The sequence below is a fragment of the Plectropomus leopardus genome, chromosome 11, assembly GCF_026936395.1.
Source record: "Plectropomus leopardus strain MGB_pleo_1.0 chromosome 11, ASM2693639v1, whole genome shotgun sequence".
In the NCBI taxonomy this organism is placed as follows: Eukaryota; Metazoa; Chordata; class Actinopteri; order Perciformes; family Serranidae; genus Plectropomus; species Plectropomus leopardus.
This window is the reverse complement of record NC_142186.1, coordinates 28681313-28708278: the sequence shown is the minus strand read 5'-3', so window position 1 is coordinate 28708278 and position 26966 is coordinate 28681313. Positions and strand designations below refer to the sequence as shown.

General features: G+C 40.5%; 1 protein-coding gene across 1 annotated transcript; it reads right to left on the bottom strand.

Moving 5' to 3' along the window:
- Positions 1–1717: 1717 nt before the first annotated feature.
- ptpn3 (protein tyrosine phosphatase non-receptor type 3) lies at positions 1718–26383 on the bottom strand. The gene is made up of 27 exons (XM_042489817.2): positions 26205–26383; positions 25035–25101; positions 24362–24503; positions 22265–22399; positions 22063–22105; positions 21832–21913; positions 21625–21669; positions 21482–21534; positions 21201–21318; positions 19138–19225; positions 18931–19019; positions 18779–18842; positions 17874–18076; positions 16588–16713; positions 15202–15363; positions 14764–14866; positions 14584–14661; positions 14401–14457; positions 13781–13937; positions 13421–13593; positions 12349–12439; positions 12077–12138; positions 11688–11834; positions 10314–10442; positions 7978–8123; positions 7708–7843; positions 1718–2397 (listed from the first exon to the last, which is right to left on the bottom strand). The coding sequence occupies exons 3-27, from the start codon at positions 24428–24430 to the stop codon at positions 2323–2325; spliced, it is 2631 nt and encodes an 876-aa protein (XP_042345751.1). The 5' UTR covers positions 24431–24503; positions 25035–25101; positions 26205–26383; the 3' UTR covers positions 1718–2322.
- Between the last annotated feature and the right edge of the window lie 583 nt (positions 26384–26966).

The following is a 26966-nucleotide window of genomic DNA, read 5'->3' as shown; positions in this document are numbered from 1 at the left end:
ATATATATATATATATATATATATATATATATATATATATATATTTGTATTCATTGGTACCTTGTCGAGGGAAAGAATAAATATGATTCATTTGCAAAAACAAAGTTGGAATTTTATTGCATCTTAAATGTTGGAATAAGCTATTAGTTAGTTTTAGGATTTTGTGAAATTCTTCTTTTACTTTAAATATAAAGTCAGTGTTTATATATCAGCAAAACAATATGGCAACCCCAAAGGAATAATTTCCCAAATTTCCCATTTCCACACCATACAAACACGAAATAAATGGAGTTGACCGAAGCCACTGGATTTCTTAGACAGAAATAGAAAAAAAGAGACAGAGTGGAAAAGCATAAAGTTCCCGGTGAAATCAATATTATCAGTGTGTTTCTACCTCATCCCCTTAATTACTAAATGATTCACACTTTTTAAAAAACAATCGTTAGAATAGCAAAAGCACAGATAGGAGGTGCAGAGATAAGATGATTTAAAATGATTCAAAATTGAGTTTAAAAATAAGCTTGCAGTCATAATTCTTATCTACGCTCTCTGTATTCAAGACAACAAACTTTCCCCGCCACGCCTTTCTCCAAACTCTCACATCTCTAACGTTTCGACTGTTGTTAATCCCCCACCCCCAAAAAAAGTTTTGTGGACAATTATGCCTAAATGTTAACTGTAATTTAAAACATGATTTTTGTTGGTTCCACTACCATGATCTGCCTGAAGTTAATGCAAGTATTTGGTAAACTAAAAAAATAGACATTAGAGCTGTATAGAGATATATGTTACTAATTATTTTGAGATTGATTTCTGACATTGTAATACTAATTAAGGCCTTATTTTTAGATTCATGAATTCAAGGCCTTAAAGACTTTTTTAGGATCCCCGGGAAACCTGTTGGTCATATAACAAACAGACCAGCGAAGCCGAAGTTAAGACGTTCCATTTCTCTTTTTCTGTAATGTTGTTTGACACTGCACAACTGTCCGTAAGGATAATAATGCTGCCTGGTTTATTCAGCGGTCTCTCACAATACTGGAGCAATTTCGAAAATTGTCTCTATTAGTCCCTTGGGCAGAAAAACACGGGAAAATAGGTTCCAAAATACTGAAGTTTCTCTTTAACCGAAGAGAAAAAATGACCTCAGTGCCCTCCTACACACAAACCTTCAGATGTGTACCTCTTGGACAAAACCACTCACATATTTTGGTTTTTGTGCATCAGCCTGCTGGACATGATTTGTATATTTGTGAGGGAAATCATGAGATTCTGGATTATGCTCTAACATATTTCAGAGGCATTGGTGGGTACTTTGTCACAGCACACAGAATCCTCATGTGTTATACTGTATGAAAAAAGAGCTACAGAATAAGAGTGCACACATATAGCAACACTATGAATTATACATCAAAAACCTGCAGAGATACTCATATCCTCACTGCAATATTATATATGGCTATAGTGTCTTTCTTTAAGACAACATTTCATCCTAAGCAGACACTGTTTGGGCTGATTTGTGATGCTGAGATAGTTTCACTGATGTGATGCCAGCTCTAGAGGCACTCAGCTGAAGGTTAAATAAGCAGATGACTCTTCACTTCAGTTTCATCCTGCAAGAGGTGTGAAAAAGGGGCAGCGTCATCACAACAAATCCTCATTTGATGATCTAATTTATGACGTCCGCGATCAGAGAAAGTGACAAAGCAGACACCAGTATAAATCAGTGTGTTTATTTTGTGTCTTAATAATTTAAGAGTGTTGAACAGTGGAATTTGGTGCTCCTCTGACGGACAGCGTTCAATGCTGCACCACCACGACCCTACAGTATCTGCTGAATTGATCTAACGCCTGCTTCGCTCTCCGTCTTTGGACATACAGATAAACTAACAGATTATAACGATCCAGGTCTGCCTCCACCGCCCTGTTCGATCCATCCACCGGGAGGCAACAGTCTAAGGCACACGTAGCTTAAAAAGTAGAGGCAACATTCCTGAGTGGCCTTTTGCACAGAAATTAGCAGCTCACATCAGTCTTACATCAGTCTCTATGGAGACCGCAGCCTCTACAAGCCTAATGCACTATCAGCAAACACAAAGGCCGACTAGGTATAAGATCCGTACTCCAACATTGAATCTAGGCTACACAGATCACAGACAGCTGTGCTCTGAAGCTGGTTATACTCTCATTATCCAGTCTGTGTACCAGTCCCAGAGGCGGCGACAGAGGTTAATCTGTTATAGTCCCTCCGTGACAGTCGCTCGCAATGAAGTGCGGCTGAAACGTTAAGTGTGTCTGTTCTGGTCCTGTTGCTGATTCAGGTTATGGTGCCGTAGATCCCTTTTGTTTCTCTTTGTAGACCCGCAGGATGGCCTCGCACACGAACTGGAACTGACACTGAAACACACAACATACAACAGCTGTTACACAACACAGCTGTTTTTGAAATTCAAGTACTGATTATAATCCAATATTTTTTTCTCTTTATGAAATTCCTTAAAGGGACCTATTATGCTTTTTGGGTTTTTCTCTTTTCTTCATATTTTTGTGTAGCAGTTTTGTGCTTGTAAAAGGTTTCCTAAGTAATAAAGCCCAAAGTCTAAGCCAAAGGGAGCTCTCTCTTCTCAAAAGGTACTGCTCCTAAGCTGCCTGAAACAGCTCGTTTGAGTTTCAGTGGTTACTTCTGTAACTTGGTGACATCACATGTAGCAAATAGAATAGAGTGCACATAGAGAGAGCCAGCTGACCAATCAGAGCAGACTTCTCGGGAGGCGGGACATGAGCTCAGATAGACTGTTTCAGACAGAGGTGCTGCAGCAATGGGCAGTATGAAAATACAAAATAGAAATCTACACAAAATACAAATATGATCCTGAAAATGAGCATAAGAGGGCCTCTTTGAAAAGGACAAACAAACAATGAAGTGTTGTCTGAGAAACCAAAATCCTGATTCAGTGCATTCCTCTCTGTCAGAGAGCTCCACTGTTCAAAAACGACTAAAACACACCCATGTGGCTGAAAATAGTCCTCAAAAATGCACGCTTTACTGCAGTTTGACTAACATTTTCTAACTAGAAATACTGCCATGCAGTTGTATGCCTCCACACAACAGTCAAGTTGGAGTTTCAAGGTGGACATCCAAGATTAGTGGCATGATTCAGTATCTGACCGATTGTTTTCGCCCCGTCTTTTCCTGAGTTATGACCAGGGGTTGATTGAAATTGTTTTTTCAGGGCCGATACCGCCACTGATTATAAGTAGTTAGTGAGACCGATAACCGATATTTGGATTCGATATGCATTTACAATAAAAATAAAAATCCAAATCTAATAAAAATAAGGTCAAGTATACTTCAACAGGTTGTCTGAAGGAGCCGGGGATCGAATCGCTGACCTTCCAATTAGAAGACAACTCGTTCTACCTCTGAGCCACGGCCGCACCAAAATGTCAGAACTTCATTGTTATATCGTATATGACATTTGTGTAAAATTTGAGTGTATGAATTCTAGGGCCAAAAAAAAGAAGTTTAGGAGGTCACCTTGACCTGTGACCAAAAAAATCTAATTAGTTTATCATTGAGTCCATGTGGATGCTTGTGCCAAATATGAGGAAATCCCTTAAAGGCGCTCTTGAGATATTACATTTACGAGAATGAGCTGCACAGATGTACGTAGATATGTACACATGACCCGAAAATATAATGCCTCCAGCCTTGGCTATCGGCTCAGAGCCCAAAGACAGCAGTAGTTTTTAGTTTTTTGATCCATTTTGTTCAGTAACATTTCAAAAGTTTACAAGAGCTGCATGATTAAATTAGTTTATTCCTGTTCAAGTTAGCGTACTTGCTCACACATAACGCGAGAGATTCAGATAATTTCATGTCAGGGGACCCTAGTTTTTCATACATACATCAATGATCTGTTAGCACTCGAGGAAAGGTCCGAGGATCACTGTAGTCAATGGGATTTGTTGTCTGGAAACCATAAATATATGCACAAAATTTCATTGCAAGTCACTGAATAACTGTTGAGATATGTCAGTGTGAACCAAAGTAGAGGACCAATCAACTAACTAACCACTGATGCAGTCATGCTGCTAGAATTGCTAAAAATAAACCTCCATCTGCTGAGGAAGATTGTGATCGAAAGCTCCAGAAAAGCTACTGATTGGACCTCATGGTGAGATTTGCAAAGTGTTTATTTGTGACCCATTTTTAGTGTTTGTAATGTGAGGAAGCTGGAAAGTATTGTTTGTTTCTCATGAGATTTGTTAACAATACGAAGACCATAGTGTAATGCCAGCCTTCAACGTATGGCTCCTTAGCATGAAGGTTTGTCCTCTGTGCGTGTTTTTTCCGTTAGTCAGGGACACAAACACGCAAGGGAAACCTGAGGAAGCCTTCCATCAGCACAAAAACATCAGAGTAAAAGCCTCAGGGACTGGATCTCCTTTCACAATAAGGGTGATCGTGGTAGCAGCACTGGCCCAGAAGCAGGCTTGTGACTGGAGCGCTGCCATATTCCCAGCACCACCTCCTTTCAAAGCCATGAGTAACACTTTCCTCTCCCTCGACAAATACTGCTGAGGTGCCACAGACCGCAGCTTCCAACCTCAGCCTGCCTGCTCCGGCCGTGAGTGTAAAACTGTGGCAGCCACGTCTCTGTGAACTAATGAAGGTTAAAGATGACAAGACCCCACAGATGTCAAAAACTGGGACATTGGCCTTTAAAAAGTTATTTTGGGCACACTGAAGTGAAGTCTCTTTCCCTAATGAAAATTCCTGAAGTTCTCAATATGGTATTTTTAGATCAACTCTCGACATTTGACTGATTTTTTTTAGTCCTCCAGAAGCTTAGACTCTATTAAATCAAATTTCTGACATTTCAATATAATTGCAGTGTGCCTAATGAAATATAGAAAATGTTTTTTTTTTAAATTAATACATGCATTTAAACAGCCTGAATTTAGCCTAAAAAAAGCACAATATGCTGGACAAAAATGTGAACATACATACATGTTCAAGGAATAAAAGTTTCTAAAACTGCGATTAGCTCCTAAAACCTTTTCACCAAAAACTTTCTACATGAGCTTAACTTGCTCTCTTCTGTACATTCATTGTTTTTAAATAGCACTGCTAAACAAATACTTATGTTTTCTGTAGGTATACGCCACCTTACGTCAAACGTTTTACCTGACAGACATTCTGGAAAAAATTAACTAAAAAAGATAAATAAAATACAAACAATTAGGCAAAAGCACTGCTGGAGACATTGTGGGCACATGGATGTCAATCAGTCCCATACATTTATATTTTTTAAAATTACAAACATTTTGGGCTAAGGTTATTTTGATTTTTGAGGGAATTTTAGGTTACAAGATACCAAGGGACCCATGGATTGTGTATCTGGGATTGATACCTGAGGATAGCATTCATAAAAAGGACATTTATATATTTAAAATCCTTATACCAGAATTTTAAAAATGCCATTATTAGGAGCTGGCTGAAATGTGACACCCCATGTCCAGGACAGTGGATGGACATTGTAGAGGAACTATACTCTATGGAAAAAATGACCAAGGACTAAAGCAGGGGCAGACATACAACACTAAAATGAATGGACAGACTATAAATAAGATTTGTAGCTCAGTAAGCTGGACTGAAATTAATGTATGAAAAGTTGTAAACTGAAAGCAGTGGCACCCCCCTTTTTATTTTGTTTTTGTATGTTTTGTTACCTGAAAAATGAATAAATATTAAGTTTAAAAAAAAACACTTAAAAAGGTGTAAATTTGTGTGTAAATGCTTCTGTGTACTTTGTGTCTTATATAGAGTTACAGTGAAGAGAGTTGATTTAATATTTGGTCAAAGTTTCAGATAAAGAGGTAAACCTATGTCAAAGTAATCCATCTGAGCAAAAGTAACTAAATTTTTCTGCTGTTCTGGATCGTTTCCACCAGTTTTTTCTGGCTACAGTATGAAATCATCGTGTTCTGGATTTCTATATATGGTCACCTGCTCCAAGCACACTACTGCAAGTAAATATATAACATAACCTACACTACTACATGACACTACATGCTAAAATCAACGAAATTTGTTCTTGTTGTTCATTTCTTCCAGATTTTGAATCGGATTCCTGCTGGAACATGTCCAGTTAAGTTCAGAAGCTTATATTTTTGATTGCTTACAGTAAAAAGTGCAGCTTTACTCCGTTACAGTCCCGGCTGCAATTTACTGTGCCAACAATTCTTAATAATAACTAGGCACCGGATGCCAAGATGGTGCTTATCAATTCCAATGGAGTTGCTCACCTGGTGCAAATGCCAAAATGTTTTTAGCTTCCTTGTTTACCTCCCCGGTATGCTGCCATCTGAATATGCCATGAATGTACTAAGAAAACTGAATACAGCAATGAACATAGGTCCCTGTTCATTCCTATGAGAGTTGCTCAGTGGTGCATGGAACCAAAATAATTCAGCTGCTGTGTATAAAATTATTTGGATAATGTGGGCATTATTGGCACTACTTCCAGACTGTGCAGCCAATAGAGCAAGCATAATACAGACTGCCGACGGCCGAGCACGGCTGAGTGCGGCCAAGTGGCTAACTTCCACCAGCTGAATGGCTAACTTCCAGTTTGGCACTCAGCTAACTTGAATGGGGATAAAAAATTTAATCTTGCGGTTTTTCTAGACTGAACATGTTTTCTGACCGAACAGATCAAATCCTGGTAGCAAAATGGGTCATTTTGTAATGGTTGTGATGCTCAAAAAATATATCCCCTGATATATTTTTTGAGCCATGTAAGTCAATGGGAAAAAGTCATTTTGTGCCGCAGAGCATCACATGACGGTGTAATAACACTGTTTGGCTGTTACAAAGATTTGCTCCAAAGCCCACGGCTCTTTTCATTCCTATGAAAGCTGCTCAGAAGCACCTTAAGCAAAATAACAACAAAAAAAGCTCTTTCTCCAGAATATGAAGGTTCCCAGATCTTCAGCATTACCGGGCCCATTACAGCGGCCAAGCACGGCCAAGTGTGCCCGAGTGGGTCACTTCTGCCGGCGGAGCAACTGACCTCCGATTTAGCGTTTCGCTAGATTGGTGGTCTAAAACATGTTAATCTTGCGGCTCCTTTAGACTTTCCAAATATTATTAAACTGGATGGCTTAAATCTAGGTGGTGAAACGAGTCGTTTTGTGGGGATTTTGACACTCACAAAAAATTATCTTTTCTATTGTCTTTCTGGGCTGGTGCGCATCATGTGATGTACCCGGACAGTAATTCCACTTTTGGCCACTATGCAAAATTTGCACCAAAGCCTGGCGCACTTCCTGGCGGCCTAGCAGAGACACTGACATACCCAAGACCCGGAAATTCTGACCAATCTGAGCAGACTGGGCTTTTTTGGGATGGGGGCTTTCAGAAACAGGTGCTAAAACTGAGCGTTTCAGATAGAGGGTGAATACAGATGCTACAGTACAGACATTATGAGAGAAATAAAGTGTTTTTTGACCATTAAAGCATGTAAACATGTTCTAGTGGAAACCTTAAATACACACATTACATGTAGAAGACAAATCAATCAACTGCACTTCATGATAATTCAAAACTAAAAACATAATGCAATAAATAAAAATAAAACATTTTTTAATAAGTGAAAAAACAATTACTATGGCATAAATAACTGTTTTGTTTCTCTGTACCGTGGTTTGAACCATCATGGCTCGCTGATCTCTCACTGTTTTGACAATGTCCAGTGGGAACACCGGCCGACCCTTTTCCAGCAGAGTCAGGGCCGTTTCCATGGTGATCAGAACACCTGTCCGTCCAATCCCAGCGCTGTAATTCAAAACAAACACAGCATTTACTGCGTGGTAGAGGCGGGTACAGCACATGCCGGCAGTGTTCAATTAGAGCCTAGCCTCTGTGTGTGTGTGTGCATGTGTGTGTGTGTGTGTGTGTGTGTGTGTTACCTGCAGTGTACCATTAGTGGCTCTTCACCTCTCCTCCTCTCCCTGACCGAGCTGATGAACAGCAGGAAGTCTGAAGGGTCATCGGGTACGCCATGGTCGGGCCACGCAACATACTGCAGGTGTGTGACTGCACGTTCTTCACCCAGCTAAAACACACACACACGAAAAACAAAACAATAGAAGCAGAGAGATTTTAAGTATTTTATGACCTGTATTTATAATGATATGAACATATAAACTTTGGGAAAAAAGTCGCCCACATGCGATTACAGCCCTACAGGCTCAAACTCTGCCAAGATTCAACATGTGAGAAAACACATGGCTATCAAGGGGAAAAAAAGAGTAAGTGAGGCGAACAAAACTACACGTGACAATTAAGTGACACTGAGAAGAGAGGGACACAGGAAGATGAAAACAGAAAGACAGGCGGGGAGGAGAAAAGCTGAGTTTAGAGTTTATAATGGTCATGTGGCCTGTGACTCCATGCAGGGATTAACTCGCTCCGCCAGAGGAACAGATGGGCCCACACAGCAGTATCTGTGTGTATGCATGTGTGTGCCTTCATACTTCATGCCTCCCTGAACATTACCTGTTCATTTACCTGTGTGCCGATGGAAGTCAATGTGGAAAACAACTAATTTAATCGGATTATTTACCTAAAAGTGGTAAAGCTTGATCAGATAAACATTACAGAATGACATGCACGCCAACACAACATTAAAGGTATAGTTCGAATTTTTTAAAGTGGGGTTGTATGATATTTAAACTTGGTCAGTGTATTATTTACAGTGGATGTTGTTTGGCATGAACCCCATTTGGAGAAGCAGGCTGGAGTACCGCCATGGAAGCTATGTGATGCACTGCTGTGGAAGGTGTCAGCAAAATGTAACTAAAAAAATCAGTTTTAATGTATAGAGAGCCCCAGTAATGACATTTTTCTGTGGACTGATGCAAAAGTTAGCTTTGCCCTGGTTACCTCGTAAAAAAGCCTATGGGATTTTTTCATTGGATTTTGGATTAGAGCAGAAACAAGCATTTATGATACTTACATGTTTTGATAATCTTCACAAATGTCACTTTGGGGATTTTTAAGGCCTGAGTGCAATCGCCAGATGTAAAAATCTAACATAAGTCTATGAATGAACTACAATGCTGTTGTCGGGGTCGCCATCACAACGGGGCTTTATACCACAAGTTTGCATGATGACACTCTGTAGTCTCATTTAGCTACTTGTTTGCAACAGCCTTCTTTAAGACACATGGAAGCCTTAAAGCTCATGAGTGGGGTATTTACTGAAGTTCAGGGTTCCCGCATATTTTCATGGACAAAATTTCATAGTTTTCAATGACTTTTTAAGGACCCATGATAAAATATTTCTTGCCCTACTTGCACAACTTTTTAAAAACATATTAGATTCAAACCCTATTCAAACGTAACATACCTGGAGGGAGAGACAGAGTGTGGGGAGAGATGTACGTAATTGTTAGCAAAACCGTCACACATTGACGCATCAGATTAGATAAGGGCTACAGCAACAGCTTCAGGAAATAAATTTGCTGTTATGTTACATTACATGGAGGGTTACTCACAAAAAATTACTGTGATGATTTTATTACAAACAAAAAATCATGACTTTTTCAAAACCAAAAACCCATTCAAAAAGACTTATGAATTGAGAAGAGGGAGTAGTAAGTGCTGAAATGTTAACTCATTTCTGGGTTTTAGGACTCATTCCTGGGGCACTCTATACACTAACTGTGGATAAGTACCTCATACAACCACACTAAAAAAAAAAGTCAATGCTATCCCTTAAATACACACTAACACACATGCCCACCCACGCAAACCTACAGACCAAGCCAGCCACATGGAGGTGACTGTATGTTGGCTGCAGATAATGTTGCTGCCTGTGGTGACCTCTGTTATGTGACATATGGCACAAATGTGGTACATGTCACAACAAACATGCAAACAGAAAAGCTCTATTTTATGGTTCGCTCTGGTTTCATATTCCGGAAAATACAAAAAGAGGTGTGAATCAATAAAAAAAAAATTTAAATGCAGATAAAAAGTTGATCTGAAGTTCAAAACAAAACATACTGAATGTCCTGTAATGTTGAGATGAGGCAAAGCAGCCCATTTTCACATCTGAGAAACTTAAGAAAGAAATTTTGTACTTTAAAAATGACCTAAAAGTCCAGTGTGTAAGATTTAGGGGGATATATTGACAGAAATGTAAATAAAATAAATGCTAATTCAATTACCAAAATAGTTGCAAATTAATTTTCTGTTGGTCAACTAGTGGACTCATGATTGCAGCTACTTGCTACTGTACCTGTGTGTGTGTCAGAGTGAACTGCCGTGTCACATAGGCCAGGTTACACTCCTCAGAGTGACACTTCACCCGCATGTGCCCGAAATCCTTCACTTCCGGCGGATGCGGCCAGTACTGGTGGCATTTGGTCTGCAAGTGAGTGACATCACAGACAAATTACATTACATGTGACATGAGTCATCACTCAGGATACATTTTACAGTGCTGCTGCTGCTGCTGTTACATCAGCTGCGCTCTGCTCTCATGAAATCAAACTCGTATTCAACAGCGCGGTGTGTTCCACCCAGCTGCCTGAGGTACAAAAGCAGTTCATCAGGAGCATGTGTGCCGATTGTCAAATTTTACGTGTGTGTGTGTGATTGTCAAGTGGAGAGAAACTCGGGGCACTTGAGGAACATCAGGAAAATGATCAATTAATGAAAGCATCTGGTTACCAAGCAACAGCCGAGACAGAGACATCTTCATTCAACGAGACCTTGATATGTCGCTGCCTCAGTCTCTGTGTCTCAAATATTTCTCTCATCAGCATCCTGCTCACACTTCACATGTAGCTATTCTCCACACTGTGAAACCCTGCAATTACTCACAACTGTGCTAATTTATTACTTTTGTGTGCAAACATGGGCGCTGAACCTCATAATTACAGTAATCATGTGCCAATAAAGCCCGAAACTGCATGCACAGTAATAATGTGCTGCAGTAATCACTGTGTTAATACATTGCTGATATTGAGCTGTGTATTTTCAAGTCCCTTTACGTTTACTCATTTTCTTTCCTGTGTAAACAGTATTAAAGTATAAACATAAGGTTGAGGGCTGGATCGATGTTTTTTTGGATCGACATTTATTGTAAGACTTTAACAGGATAAGTTAAAAAGCTGTTGGGCATCTTGGACTGAACATATATCCTCATTAAGATCAGACTTCTCTTTATCTAGGAAGATACATTTATAACATCACTTCTCAGTTTACGTTGAGCTACTCAAGTTTTAACTGTTCATAGTTTATTTGTAATTCTATTGTTTCTTTTCTTTAAGAGTACATGTATGCAGCCACACCTTCTTTAAAATCATTAGTTATAGATTTTATTAATTTATTTAGTTTTTGATTACTTTTTCTGATTTGCTGTTTTTTAAGGTGTTTTTTCTTTCTTTTTTTCTTCTCTTCAGAAAAAAATACTATTGGGTTCACTGTTGCCTGTATGAATGATTTTATATATACTTCTAATTCATTTTTTATTTTATTTTTTCTCTTTCCCACTTTGATGTTAAAAAATGGAAAAAGAAAATGATGAAGGTATGTTGTGTTGTATGATGTGCACCAATTTTGAATCCAATAAAAAAAATAATTTAAAAAAGTAAAAACACATGTATACCCGTCCCCTCTCTGTCAGAGTTGTTAGCATGATGACGGTGTGTGTCTGTTGCTCCCAAACAGTCTGCCAAAAGTGAGTGCATGTCTGTGGCAATGGACCCTGTGCCGCAACATATCGTAAACATACACCGGACACTGGGGGCGCCACCTACAACACAGACAAATAAAACACACAGAGGTACACACAACATGCAGAAAATGAGTTCACATTGAAGGTCCAGTGTGTAGGGCAGCCCTACACTGAGGGAACCCTAACTGGGAGTTCACGCTTGATATGTGGGAAAAGTTTCAACTAGTTGCAATCTGCAATCATCACTGCTAGATTCCACTAAATCCTACACACTGCTTCTTTAAATGTCAGACAGAGACAAGACAGTCATTTTTTTGTACCGTGATGTGGCTGGCGTTGATGTAGTCCTCCGGCCCCTGGAGCACCACTCTGGTGGCATCATCTGAAAGGAGAGCAGGACAGCAGCGTGTGAGGGTCATAACAGAGCTGTCGACGCACCGCAGGCTAAACCAATTAAATTTCATGAGGTGTTACAGCGGTGAGCTCCAGATCAAGGTTAGGAGGGTAGCACAGAGATGTGGGCGGCACCAGGTAGAGAGGAGACGAGCAGCAGAGCACAGACACGCAGACAGTCAGAATAAGCAGCACTTACAGGGTAAAACATCCTTATATCGATTCTTGTCCGTGTTTTCAGGGAGCCGCGCACAGTTTAGTGACAGACCAGGCTTCCTTCTGTATAGATTCTAGAAATAAAAAGCAAATGAACACACGCTTATAAATACAAAATAAACATACAGGGTTGTATGCCTCCACACACCAGTCTAGTTGCATTTAGAGTTTACATCCATGTCTGTGAAAACATGGACGCTTCACAGTTGAGTTGAGTTATGGCCAACAACATATTGTATGAGGTCACTTTGACCTTGACCTTTGACCTTCAACCACAAGATTCTATTCAGTTCATTCTTGAGTTGCAAGTGGATGTTTGTCCCAAATTTGACGAATCTCCCTAAAGGTCATCTTTAGATGTTGCATTCACAAATGACACGATTAACTTTTGAACACCACAGTCTAATCAGCCCATTTCTGAGTCCAAGTGGACGTTTGGGTCAAATTTGAATTAATTCCTGCAAGGTGTTCTTGAGATATCATGCTCACAAGAATGAGACAAATGCAGGGTCACTGTTACTTTTGACCTTTGAACACCAAAATCTATCAGCTCATTCTTGAGTCGAACATTTGTGCCAAATTTTAGGACATTCCCTCAAGGTGTTCTTGAGATACTGCATTCACAAAATTGAGACAGATGAGATCACTGTGACCTTGAACTTTGACCTGTGACCACCAAAATCTTATTGGCATTCTTGAGTCTAAGTGGCCGTTTCTGTTAAATTTGAAGAAATTCCCTCAAGGCATTCTTAAGATATCAATTTCGCAAAAATGGGCCAGACATTTGTACGTACAAGCCGAAACGTAATGCCTCCAGCAACAGAGGTCGCTGATGCGGAGGCAAACCAAAAACCTCAGATTCAAAGCCAATGATGGCATCTTTGTTTCAGACTATCAGGAGTCAGAGTGAAGATTAGGCCCTGCATCTGTACCCAAAAACAGCACTTAAAGACTCATTATGATCCAAAATAACTGAGGTGGACAAACTAAGTCCTGCTTAACGTTAACTTATAAACACTCGTTCACTGTTTAGCTCCCACCTGCATTTTAAATACCTCAAAGTGAAAACAGAGTGTTCCAGACTGTATTGATCTCTCCAGCTGACTCATTGACTCCTCCAGTGTCGTGACCCGCTCCGACTGGCCAGGTGACAGCTTGTCTCCCTGTGATTGGCCAGTGAGTGTGAGGGCGGGAGGCAACTGCAGCAGGGGTGCCACCCTGCCAGGACCTGGAATCCAAGGAGGGTTCAAGACTGTGATGAATATTCATAGAAGCATGACAGACACTTTGCACACTAGGCTCAAGTGCTGCCTCAGCAGTTTTGCATCTCTGCTAACACACGCGTATACACAAACACACAGACAGACACACACACACACACATACATACACACACACACACACACTCAGACACACCTCTACGTCTGATGAGCAGGGCCAGTTCTCTGGAGTGTGACTCTCTGCTGGCTCGTATGAACATGACAACCTGATCATGTGTGTGTTCGGAAATGTCTCGACCGTTGATGAGCACCACCAGGTCTCCCTCCAGGAGTTTGGGCTCACAGCGACCTGCCTAAAAACAACACAGCGTCACTGAACACCTGAAATCTTCACATCATACATCAGTCTGTATTTCAGACTTGGGCTTATTGTTGGTTTATATTAATTTTTCTTTTTGTTTGTTTTTCTTTAATGTTTTTTTTTTGGCATTTGGAGAGGAATCTACCTCTGTGGATAATTTCACTTCCGGTAATTACCTCCTGAATGTCTAAATCCAAAATAAGGTGAGCACGCATTAAGTTATTAGAGAACATAGGTGAGCAAATATTAGCAGGCCAAATGCAGCAAACAGCATAGAAGACACCCTGATTTTCTATGTGAAACTATTTATTTAGTATTTTTACAGGTACGTTTACGGCTCGTTTTTTTTTTAACATCTATTCGGCAGTACATATTGTGTTAAAATTTCATCATAAAACTGTTTTGACTCCACCTGGAGAAACACAAAACACAGGCACATCCCGGTCTGCTCTTACCGGAGAGTCAGGTTTAACGTGGGATATGGCCAGAGGCATCTTCTGATCCACCCCACCCTGGGAGGAGTTGGGAAATTAAATGGAGCAAGAATAGAGGAGCAACAACACAGACACAGTGTGTGTAAATAAAGTTTTAAAACATTTAACGTTGCCTTGTGTGGTGAGGGTAAGAGAGAGACCCACTTTAACATTGAAGCCAAACTTGCCGTCATGATCAGGGGCGATACATATCAGCATCAAGTCACCGTCGCCCAGTGCGTCCTGCACACACACAAATACTCACAATCAGCACACAAATGCACACACTCAGGTGGATATACAGTATTACAGCTATTTAGAGTTGATGAAGATGAGATAACGGACCTTGCTGTAGCTTGGTGAGCTACTGTCACCATCCTCTTCGCCTATACTGTCATCAATTTGTGACAAAGCCTCGTCTGTCCCCCGGTTGTAAGAGCCAGAGAGGCTGAAAGAGATGAAATTAAAAGATTTTTCACACTGATCTGTAGATGACTTTCACATATGATAACAACATAATTCTAATTACTCATATCCTAATATATTCTTTATATATTCATGGTTAATGGAAATGCTTTGATAAACTGTGTTAGGGCTGGGGGAAATATTTAACCACAGCTCTTTCAATTCAAAAACTGCTCTTTATCCTACTGCGATATTGATATAAAAATGATCAAACTTTCAGCACTAACATACGTCGTGCCACCAAAGCTGAACTGACAGAGAGAGAGAGAGAGAGAGAAAGGTAGACAGGCAAACATTTCTGCTGTAACTGATACTAACTTATGTGGTGAACTGTCTCCCTCACTGTCCTTGCTGCTGCTCACAGACGCTCTGTATGTGTAAAAGACGTCTTCCCCTTCTGACATGTCTTTCAGGTCGTTTGTCAGTTCAACTGAGGATGGGCGAGGTTTACGGATGCCGTGGCGAACTCGAGGACTTCGCCTGCCAGAGACACAAACCAGCAGTAAGGTGTAAGAGCCATTTAGGCACATATTTATATTTGAGTGATTTTCTGGTATTATGTAAGTTTATACAACAGCTTATATATATGTACAGTGTAAATCCTTTTTGACAAGTTAAAAGTCTCACTGAGATTAAAACTCTCTACTTTACGCTGCCAAGAGGGTAGCATAAACATCTTTTTTAACATTTTGTTAATTTGGTTTCACTTCTTAGCAACAGTCATGCAGTTATCCTTAATTAAGTATTTTTACAGAGTGAACCATTTTTCCTTTTTCTTAAACTTCTTAGACAACAAAACATAAAAAGACAAATACAGCTGTCACAACCACAAATGAGCAAACACAACATCCTGTTAATATACAACACAAAAAACTGTTATAATATATGGACATTTACAATTTTCTACACTGATTTCTGTAAAAATCTGAGTAGCAATCACACTGACAAAAGGTGCTACTTTCACAATCCTTTAAAAATGACATAAATCCCCCCACAGTAATCAGCTCGGACAATTTCAGGTCTGTACATTATTCCACGAGGAATGGGCAGCATTTAAAACGTTTTTTTGTCTGGTTCTGTTTGAAACATTTGATTTTAACACTTGTTTATACACAGATAAGAAGGATCTAGCCCTACGGAGAGATGTACACAAACAGACCAACCATTGTGAAAGTCTGTGCACGTACACAGATGAGATGAGTAGAGTAAAGAGTAAAGAGTAAAGTAGTGGACTATGCTAAGGTTATGTTTATATTGACTATTATTTCTCTGTTAGAGTTAGAACTTATTTACAACAGATATGGTGCTGTGAGGCTGTTTAGTGTGTATGGCAAAAAGAGATTTGTGGCGCCTGAAAGATGATGTAAAGTTTGTGTGTGTTTAGACTGCAATACATTTTAATGTGTTGTGCATTGCTACAGCATGTAATAATGTGCCATATTTGAGAGCATTTAAGAATAATAAATCAAGTTGCAAATGAAGCAGATAACTTTGTAAGTCAGACAGACATAAACCTCAAGTCAAGGTTTTCCTGTGTCATGTGACCATTGAAAATTAGTCATAATTAGGATATCTTGCAGACTAAGTGGCCTGGCATGTTAAAATGTTCACTATAAAATCTAGTTATGTATGTGGTTATATTCAGACAAAGAAAAGAGATGTTGGATGTTTTGTTATAGTTGTAGTTGATCGAGCAGGTCTTACCAGTTTGGGGTGTTTGGTGGCGATCTAGAGGGCAGACTCTTGGTCTCAAGGTACTCTGATGAAATCGACCTCTGCAGGACTGGGTTCCACACCATCCCTCCCACCACACGCTGGCATACTGGACCGCTGCATGTTAGAAAGGAAGGGAAGGAATATTTGCAGTATTTGTGACAAGAAAGTACATGCGAAAACCAAGCAGCAACTTTCGGAGCTTAAAACCAATACAGAAGTGCCAAAAGCTGCAGTTCCTCAAATGGCCACTCAAAAATGGAGTAAATCCCCTTAGACCTCCATGTTACCTTTAATTAAAGTTAGACATTATTAAGTGTGTGGCCGCTTTGAGTGACAGGCTGTCTGCAAGAAGTTAACACAGTCTGTGAGTCAGACCCAACCCGTGCTCATACACAGCTCCACCCTCTCCAAAAAACAAAGAAGCAACTGCCAAAAGGCTTCAAAATTAGGGATTGGGATTGTTAATTTTTAATGATATTCATACCATTATCGAGACTCCTTCAAAATCTGAGTCTTTATCGATACCACTGACGATACTTTTCCATTATTTGGTAGAAAGACGGGGCGACAAGACGTTTTTAACAAAATTGGTTTTGCTTTTATTACTTAACAAGTGACTGTTTCTTTTATATTGCTGGGAAAACAAATCTGTCACCCAAAAAACGGTATTAATCAAGTTTCTCACTAAAAACTAACAAAAAGTTTATTTTCTTGATTTGAACACATCGTGATGATGTGTCATTTACCTTTGCCTAATAGTCATTTTACTGAGCCGACCTTGAACACATCACAATGAAACCTTATGAAAGCTCGTTTATGTAGCTAACTAGCTCTCATCCTGCTGATTTCAACTCGGATTTCAACATTTGATTACTATTTTTAAATGACGGGTCTTGCTACAAAGTTTGGGCGTGCTTACCACTGCCGTTTTGAGTGGATGATGATGAAGACAGTGCAGCAGCAGCTGTTGAAAGAGTTTTTTCAACTGGACGACAGTAGATTTTTCTGCATTAAGGTTTAATTTGATGTACAATCGATGTATCCCAGTGATTGGATTTAAAAGACATGACTCAACTCAAGATGTTACGTTATAGGACCCACGGGACTCGACAGCAGAATCAATAAGCTCAAACATTTTTGATTTTTCAGGTTTTGAAAAAAGTGGAACCGGGTCCTCAATGGAACTGGGTTTTGATCTCCATTCCTATTCAAAATGTCAGTCTACAAACCGATGGGTGACATTACAATCGCTACCTTAGCAGCTATAGGCTCACCTCTCAGATTTACTGTTGCTGAGGCCCAGGTGCTGTGTTATCAGCTTTCTGTAGGACTGAACTGAACTGTTGTTGTGTTTGGGGCTCCTTGCAGTCCGGTTAGAGCTGAAGAAGGAGTGATGATCCACACAGGACCTCCACAGGTTCTTACAGGTCTTGGGACAGGGCAGAACCAGAGACACTTCACAATCCTGGGTCTCCCCCTGCAACATATAGAGATTAAATATTTTATAATGTTTTATGATGTTAGAGTTCTTTGCGATTTAAATATTCAAGGTCACATCTCTAACTTCACCTGCTTGGCTTGCTTTTGATACTGGCAAAAAAAAGCAACTCTTCTTATATTTTTTATGAATGATTTATGACTTGTCACACATATAAACACACAGAGAATACCAGCCGAAAGAGTGGAAATGAAAACTCAATCAATGCTGTATTCATGTCTATGTAGACAACGTAGTAGACAAGCTAGAGACTCAATAATCTCTCGTCTCGTGCACTGTGATGCATGACGTTGCAGCACACAGTTAATGAGTACCACTCTTCGCTGCATATTAAACTCATTTCTTCCAATGATGGGGGGGAGGAAGCAAATACTGCAAACCAAGTTGCCTTAGTATTAGCATTATTACAGTGAACCATAGCTGTAAATGCATCATGCTAACCAAGTTTGCAGCTAGCGTTATGGTCCAAATACGATCACTTCTGTCTCCAAAAATCCAAGGTGAAGCCAAATTAAAGCCTTAAAATAGGAGTCTACAAACCAATGGGTGACATCATGGTGGCTATGTCTATTATTTTTTACAGTCTATGCTTTCAACAGCCAAGCGCATGGAGCAGTTAAAAGCACCGATTTGTCTGGAGCAGATCTTTAAATTATTAAGAACAAATAGAGAAGGACTCACATGTTTACGTTTCAGATGTATAAAAAAACGTTTCCTCTTGAATGAAATCTTGATGATGTTCCCCCTACATGTGAAGAATGCAGTTGGTTGAAAAAAAAGAGAAGAAAATGTATGAACAAGACATGTAATTAATTAGCATCATCATCACTCACCAGGGGAAGAAACTGGAGCAAATCATATTACAGAATATTGCAACACCGCTGGAGGCCAAACCCACCATCAGAGGGGCATCGTGTGTGTCCTGAGAGACAGAATAATGAGGGAGTGACAAATGTTTCACACATGGGAGAAACTTAAAGGATGCAGAGGAAGTTAAAGTGGAACATGAGTCTTAACATGAAATGTTTAAGCGACTCTACCATGGCAGCATACAGCTCCACTCCATACAACTCCAGTGTTCGTGCTGTGTTGAGGTAACACAGCTCTGCCTCACTCTGCTTTAGCCCTCTGGGAACACACACACACATGGAGAGAGAGAGAGAAAATTACATACAACACCAGGAACCATCTGCACAGCAAACTTGTTTGTCGGTTGCAGGCCCACAGGAAAGCCGCTCAGCCTTGAGTCCAGTTTTTCCCAGTGGCCACTGGTGGTATTACAGCAAAAAATCCCACCGACCACCATTATAAAAGAGATGTCTGCTAAACAGTTGACAGATACCTCAAACTGCTAAGAAGTACAATAAGGACTCTTTCTATTTTCAATTTTTGTTCCATGGAGGTTTTATATTTGTGAAGCCTTTCTTTAGCTGAGAAAAACTATTTAAAAATCTGTGAGGTCATCACAATGTAAAGTCTACAGGTCCTGACACACCAAGCCGACAGTCAGCGATCAGTGACCATCTGTGGCCTTACTTTATCCAGTGTGTCCTGCATCATTGCCACTAGTTAGCCCTTGTTTACTTTTTTCAGCAGACTCAGCATGTTGAGAATGATACATGTTGCATGTTGACTGGCGCACAAGAAGAGAAAGAGAAGTGATAAGATCAAACAAAGGACTTACGTTAATCAAGAGGGAGTAAGATTATGAGGTGAGATCATTTCTTAGCCATTGAGCTCTTAAGCATTAAAAGTACATGACTGCTTGTGTTATTGTTCACTCGTGCATAGTAAATATAATTTGTTCTTTCAACATCAGGTTGTTTTGTTGAAGTGCTAACTGGCTAATTAGCAACTTGAATCCGTCCTGTCAGTCTTCTGGTTTCGTTATTTGAATAGCAAATACAGACTACTGCCATCCGCTGGTATGGAGATTTATTTCCTGGCTGTTGGCTGTCTTTATGGTGTGATCAGGTGCAACTTTCTGGCTGATAAAAAGGCGTCATGAAGTATTGCAACAGTCAGCCTTCCTCGCCACTAATTTTTTGATGTCGGTTCAGTGTGTCTGGGCCATGGATGTATAAAGAGAACTGGATAAAGCTTTGGAGACAAGACCCCGTTATTCAATATGGAAGCTGCTTAGTGGTGCATGAAGCCAAGAAGCTTGTGCATCATTTGGCCCATAAAGCAAGCAAACTCGAGACTTCTGCAGACCATGCCAGCTGCTTCCAGTTTAGCGCTCTGCTAACTTGAAAGGGGACAAAACGACTGAATTTTTTTTCTCTTTCAGAGTTTTCAAATGCTATTAGACCAAATGAATTAAATCCTGATAGTGAAATGATTCATTTCACAGGGGTCACGGCATCACCTGATGGACTCAGGAGTTGTAATTGCACTCTTCAGCCACTACGAAAAAGCCCAGGGCACATCCTGGGGCCCTGGTTTGGACCATAGACTGTATATAAAGATGCACAAGATGACAGTTTCCCCTAGTGTAGCTAAAGTAGAGTCAGGCTGCAGTATAGGTCATAATGCCCACCCCTCCATGTTAGTGAGTGGGACATAGGCCAAACTAAAAACTCAAAGTATACCCCAAATACATTTTTCCCAAAGATGGTTTCTGTCACTGAAGGTAGTTCCCATCACCCTGATGTTTATTCAAGCAAGTTTTGGCAATTTGTAATGGCAAGTTTGGTTTTAATGAGTTATAAAATTCTACAAAAAGGGGATTTTTCTGCCATGTTTGACAGCTGTGACAGCCAATCCATGCGCTCCTATTCAATAGAGCTGCTTGTGATTGGTCGGATAAGTATTTTCCTCCCCCACAGCAGATATCACTGCTGGGTAGGCTTCAGCTCCAAATGACTTCACCAGCACAAGATGCCAGTGCCTGTACCATGGATATTTTAGCCTCACTTAAGCACTGCAGGGGTAAGCAGTCTATGGTGTGGGCCTGATGAACTGAGTAGGAATTTGTTTTTTGGCGTGTGCATCAGGCTAGCAATTCCACTGGACTGAATAGGTGCCATTGGAGTCCAGTATATAGTTATTATTAGACATCTATAGCTGCTGTCAACCAGATGTAATAAAGTGTCTGAATTACTTGTGCTGTGGATGCAGATCCTCCACTTTGGACAGGAAGTCTTCATCCTGCTCTGGAATGAAGTGGCACTTGGAGAGGTAACCAGGAAGTCGAGAAGGACAGTGATCCCCCATCTCCGCTGCAGGAGATATAAGTAGACACTTAGCACCCACACATTCACACAGTGACATCTGGCTACTGTCAGAGAGCTTATTGAGAGCATCCTCAACAGGACTAATTACTCAGTCTGTTATTATTAAGTCATTAATCATTTGTTTTCTCTAGGAAGAGATGGGACTCACACTGCATGGCGTAAGAGGCCAACACTACAGCTGCACTCAGCGGGCACTGCAACCTGCAATCATACACCATGATTACACATTGTAGCAGCTAAACACAAACTGCGCACAGGGGGATGTGGTGGCGGAGTCTGCGTGCTACTAACCGTCCTTCTCTAATGTCACTCCTGATCTGGAGGAAGTACAGGTGCCTGCAGAGATGAGACAAGAGGAACTTTATCAACCCACGCCTTCATTTCTTTCCATAATCCCAGCGAAAAGGATCTTTCTGAGTCACACAACTTCTCCAGATCAATATCTGGTGATATATGATGGCTACAAAAACACACTAACAGTGAGGCGCATATACTAACCTTGTCTGCTCATGCTGCAGAGAATTAGGATCAGAGATGAAGAATCGCACTCTGAAGTTCAGATAAAAGGGAGATACAAGACCTGCAGAGAAATGGCATATAGTCACCTTAATCCTCTTCTCTCCTACGCTCTCTTTTTATAAATGTATTGAAATATATTGTAAAACAAAAACGCATTTGTCCAGAGAAGTAATACTAAGTAAAGACAGTGATTACTCTGCAGACAGATACCTTTAATCTGCTTCTTCAAGGGTTTCTCAGGCTCCAACCATCTCTGAGAGAAAGAAATTCATTAAGTATAATGGCTAACTGGGGCTAAAAAAAACATTTATGTAAGCATACCCTGTGGTTATCGTCGCCTAAACAGCAATCAGCGAGTGCAATACATTACAATCCCAGCCCCGAGTGTGAGGCAGATGAACAGTGAGCTCACAGGAGAGTGTGTGTTGGCTGTGATTGAGGCGATGGCTGTGCTGGATTCTCTGATCTGCAGACTGAAGAGCTGCCTTTCCTGCAGGCCCAGGTGGTTGCACACTGTGTCCAACAGAACCACGCCTTCATCCTGCTTCTGAAAGATGGAAACAACAGACAAACATTAATATCAGCCAAAACTTTGAGTGACATTTACTGCATGCTTATTTGTACATGTGAATATACAGTGCCATATGTTGCAGCAGGGCTTAAAGAGGTATTTCACTGCTGCATGATCTTTTCACAAAACTCTCTGCAGAAGAATGACACAAATACTTTTGAAATAGGTGCTACATGAAAAGGGAAAACAGCAAAAAAGGGTTGTGGCATTCCCTTTTGCTCAAGAGTTAGAAAACCTACCACGACCAGAATGCACTGAGCCAAACCAGAACAATAAACGCCACCACTTGTGGGTGATGGACTGCAAGTTGCCTGTCCGAAAATAATATGGTGACCAGCTGGTAACAAATAAAAATGTGAATATAAAATATGCCTAATGGAAACATGTCAATTTCAAAAAAAAATTGTATGCTAGTCTGAGGTGGTATTTCAGGCGATTAAAAAAAAAAGCCACATTTCGCAAAACTACAATGAAACCCTTTTTTGCTTTTACAGGTCACATAATGCTATGGCTATGCGCTTGTCTGAAAGAACTCTTCAAGAGTTGAGTGCATCTTCTGAAAGTTTTGAATCCACAATTCCTCCGTGAAATCATGAACTATCATCCCCCAGAAATCCCTCATATGTGGCCGTTCCCATATATGAGGGGCTTATCTTTCCATTATCGCTCGCATAACTCGCCTGTGTCGCCCTCGATTGGAAATAATGACGGCAAATGTGGTGGCTGCAGTGGAAATAAACCTGCTAATGTTTTGAACATCCATCACCATGTTTCTTGGAATGTTATCATAAGAGTTGCAGAACATCGCGAGAAAAGTTGCATAACATCACTCAATGGAAACGCAGTCATCTCGCAATTGAGTTTTATCTACATTTTTAAAAAATATTGCTTAATTTTGCGCAAATCTGTAATGGAAACCCACCTTCCATAGTTTGTGACAAAATGAGGAACGATCTGCATGACGGTAGTGTAGGATTGCAACGGCTTGAGATTTTCGTGCTACAATAGCTTCAGCAATAAAAACATGATTCTTATTTCCAGAGGATTATAAACTAAAGAAAACATAGCTATGAATATTATATGCCACTTCTGTCAATGGATCCTATATGCTGTTCCTTTAAATATCAAAAATGGGACAAAAACTATTAATTATGCAAAGATGCAGGTGAGAAGAAGACTTCCACCTGCACTACAACACTCTTTCGTTAAACTATTAATCACTCTGAGGAATAACCCGCATCTACACTTTCCCTACACTTCTTATTACCAGAAGCATGTTCACATAAGAGGAGCGAAATGTTTACGGTAAACTGCAGCGGCGAACAGTGAGTTCTTGCAGCAATCATTTTTGATGTATGTGGAAACAACATCAGAGCAATCTGAACGCGCCGAGCTTCCCTCAAAACACATGTTCTTCTTCAGTGAAAATCTGTTTAAAAAAACCCAAAACAATAAACCTCATCCAAACATGAGAAACACAGGAGCCATTAAAAAAGAGTAATGGAGAGTTTAATATTGGAAACAGACGCAGCGCTCTCCCACCCTTCACATAAAGGTGCTGCACAGCTGCTGTCCTAGAAAGCAATATTTGTGATTGCCTGTCTGCATGTGCACGCCTGTCAGTGTGTGTGCTGTCAGGCTGCGTACGACATGATATGCTGATCATGTAAAAGGCTCCCAAGTGTGACGAGCTGTACGAGCTGCAGGAGGTGAGCGTGTCCTTCAAGTCAAGGTCATGGTGTTAATAAGAGATGTGGATCGATGAGAATAGGAAAGAGTAGTCTGTCACTGTATCGTGCACTGACACGATGATCATTAGCAGAGCACAGAGACAGATAGGAGCAACATATGATCTCCATAATGGCAGACAGGAAAAAGTGTGTTTGTGTGTGTGTGTGTGTGTGTGTGTGTGTGTGTGTGTGTGTGTGTGGTACGCACGCTGACTCTGAAGGTCTCTATAGTGCCGTCCAGCAGCTGAACTAGGCAAAGCAGGTCCGGTTTTGGCATGTCTGTTACCACGGTAACTCTGCCTCCCTCTCAAGACAAACACCCTGCCCTCAGCTCGTCACTGAGTGGGGACCTGGAAACACACACGTAGACAAACACACTCACACAACCACCAAAACAGTGTCAGATGTTTCCAGGCTGTTGTCTTCCAATGAAAGCACCTCCCTCAGGATGACATTGTGTGGTGAGTAATATATGTGCTGGATGGAGCATCGGGCTGCAGTGAGTAATGCACCATGAATGCGAAGGAGTGACTGTGTGTGTGTGTGTGTGTGTGTGTGTGTGTGTGTGTGTGTGTGTGTGTGTGTGTGTTCGTGTAATTCTTTATTATTTGGCCTGGGTCTGAACATGTCCCTTCCCTCTCCCTGCTGCTCTCCCTCTGCGTCTCTCCGCCTTTCGCAGGCAGCTGAATGATAAGAATGTTAAACATTTTCAGAGTTGAACACACCCATCTACAATACAACTGATCTCAGACCAGCCGCTGGGAGCACACAGGAGAAACACAAACACACATGCACTACTTATGCATGCTCAAAGGCTTTGTGTCTGTGTGTGTGTGTGAGTGTGAGTGTGTGTGTGTGCATCTATATGCAAGTGTACGTACATGTGTCCTGTCTTGATTTTCCAGGTGAACGATTAATGGATCCAGGCCGGCCTGTCTCACACTGATTCTGAAAAGGACACACAGTGTTTGAGTTAATGTTTGAACACAGTGACACACTTTGAATGTATTAACACAGAGCTGGTCCCAATTTGGTGGCTTGTTTTCCATAATGACCCCTCTCACAGGCAGGCCTCTAATGGATTTACAAGTAAATGCTACATTTAAAACCTCAAGTGACGTCACTTTTCTTTTGCGGCTTTCAGATGCCTTCACAAGTATTTACAACTCTGAACTCTTGTTTTTGTTTTTTTTTAAAACATGGGAAAAGGCAACATGCAACCTGGTAAGAAATGTTCCACAATTTGAAAAAAAAAGTAGATTTAGAAAAAAAAAATAAAAGATAGTGAAAATGCCTAGGGATTTTGTTATAGTCTTCGGAAAAACAGATATAATGATTATGTATTTAGAATTATGTTATATCACTTTTAATTTTTGAAGACTTTTTCAGGGTATTTCCTTTTTTTAAACCTTTTTTTAAACAAATTTTTCTGGTAATTTTATTCTCCTTTTAACCAATTTCTTGCTAAATTTTGGGTCATTTCTTCTTTCGTTGCCTTCTCGTGTTTTTGAAAGAAACCAGCCAATTTGCTCAGGTCTCAAAGGGCTAAGAAGCAGATTCATCATGATGTGCAGAGGTACTGTAAGACTTCACTGGTGATGCATCTTGCATTTATTTCTGATATGTTGAGGTGCCATGACAGCTACAGACGAGTAAATAATAATGATTTTATGATAGTTTTAGCATTTCTTTTCTGCAACAGCCTTGTGTTTTCAAGTGTAGTACGTAGGAACACCTAGCATAAAAAGCTAAACTGCATCACTAAACAGTACACATACCAATGAATAAACAGGGCCTCTCTCAGTGTTTGAGGTCCATATTTTTGTTGCCAGTTTGTCGATAATGAACCCTGCTGTGACCTCGCTGTACTTTGAACCACAGCGCCAACAAGGAACCTGCTGAAGTTTTTCTACAGCTACACCCAAAAGGAGGAACACTTCACTGGCAAACTTTCCTCCAACCGCCGCGCTCCTCGTAGCTACAACTTGGCGAAGAAGTGGCTCTTTTTTCTGGGAAGAGAAGGTTTAAAGACAAAATAAAGCCGTGTGTACCTCGGTGGTCCCGCTTCAGAGACGGGTCATGGTCCTCAAACAGTCCGCGGTGGAGACTTCGGGACGGGGCGCGTCGGAAGAGCCAGGTATAGTTAGGTAAATATCCGGGACAAGTTTCTCATCCCTGGCTGCGCTGACTCCGCGCGGCCCCGCCCCTTCACCGCGCGCGCCCCCGAGTGGGATGCGCGTTCCAGGAGGCGCGAGCGCAAAGCATAGGAAATAGAGTAGAGAGCAAAACAATCCAAAACAAACCCTCTTTTTCAGTTAACCCTTGTGCTGTTTCAACTTTCGGTACACACCACATGTCCTAAAGGTAAAACAAATGACCCGCCTTCACTAAAAGATTAAAATAAGCAGCTTGATTGAATTTTAAACTCCAAATGTTTTTGCATTAAGAAACAACCTGTCATTCATCACAAACTTTGTGAATATATAGGTTTAACCTCTTCACAATGCAGAAAGACTACATTTTATCAGTGGAGTCCACTCGTTTGTAATACAACACATCTGTCATAATTGTTTTCTTTATTACAGTAGAGATTTATTGTTATTATTATTATTATTACTGCTAAAGGTATTGCATAGGTGTAAACATTTTTTAGCTAGATATATCACTTTTATAGCCTAAGAAAGTAGAAGACATTTGCAAAAAGAAGTTTTGAATGCATTTTTTATAGAGAAACAATAATAGTCTTTCGCACAGTGTACAATGAGGACAGTACAAAAGTTTGTGTAGATTGCAGATGTATTTGTGTGTGTATG

Bases quoted from the DNA above. Each gene is read 5' to 3' on its own strand.
- ptpn3 (XM_042489817.2), bottom strand. From the start codon at position 24,430: ATGCCAAAACCGGACCTGCTTTGCCTAGTTCAGCTGCTGGACGGCACT. The intron at 21,535-21,624 runs GTTAGTAGCACG...GTATGATTGCAG, and splicing joins AGTGACATTAGAGAAGGACG to GTTGCAGTGCCCGCTGAGTG. The intron at 2,398-7,707 runs GTACAGAGAAAC...TGTGTGTTTCAG, and splicing joins CCATGATGGTTCAAACCACG to TGTCAGTTCCAGTTCGTGTG.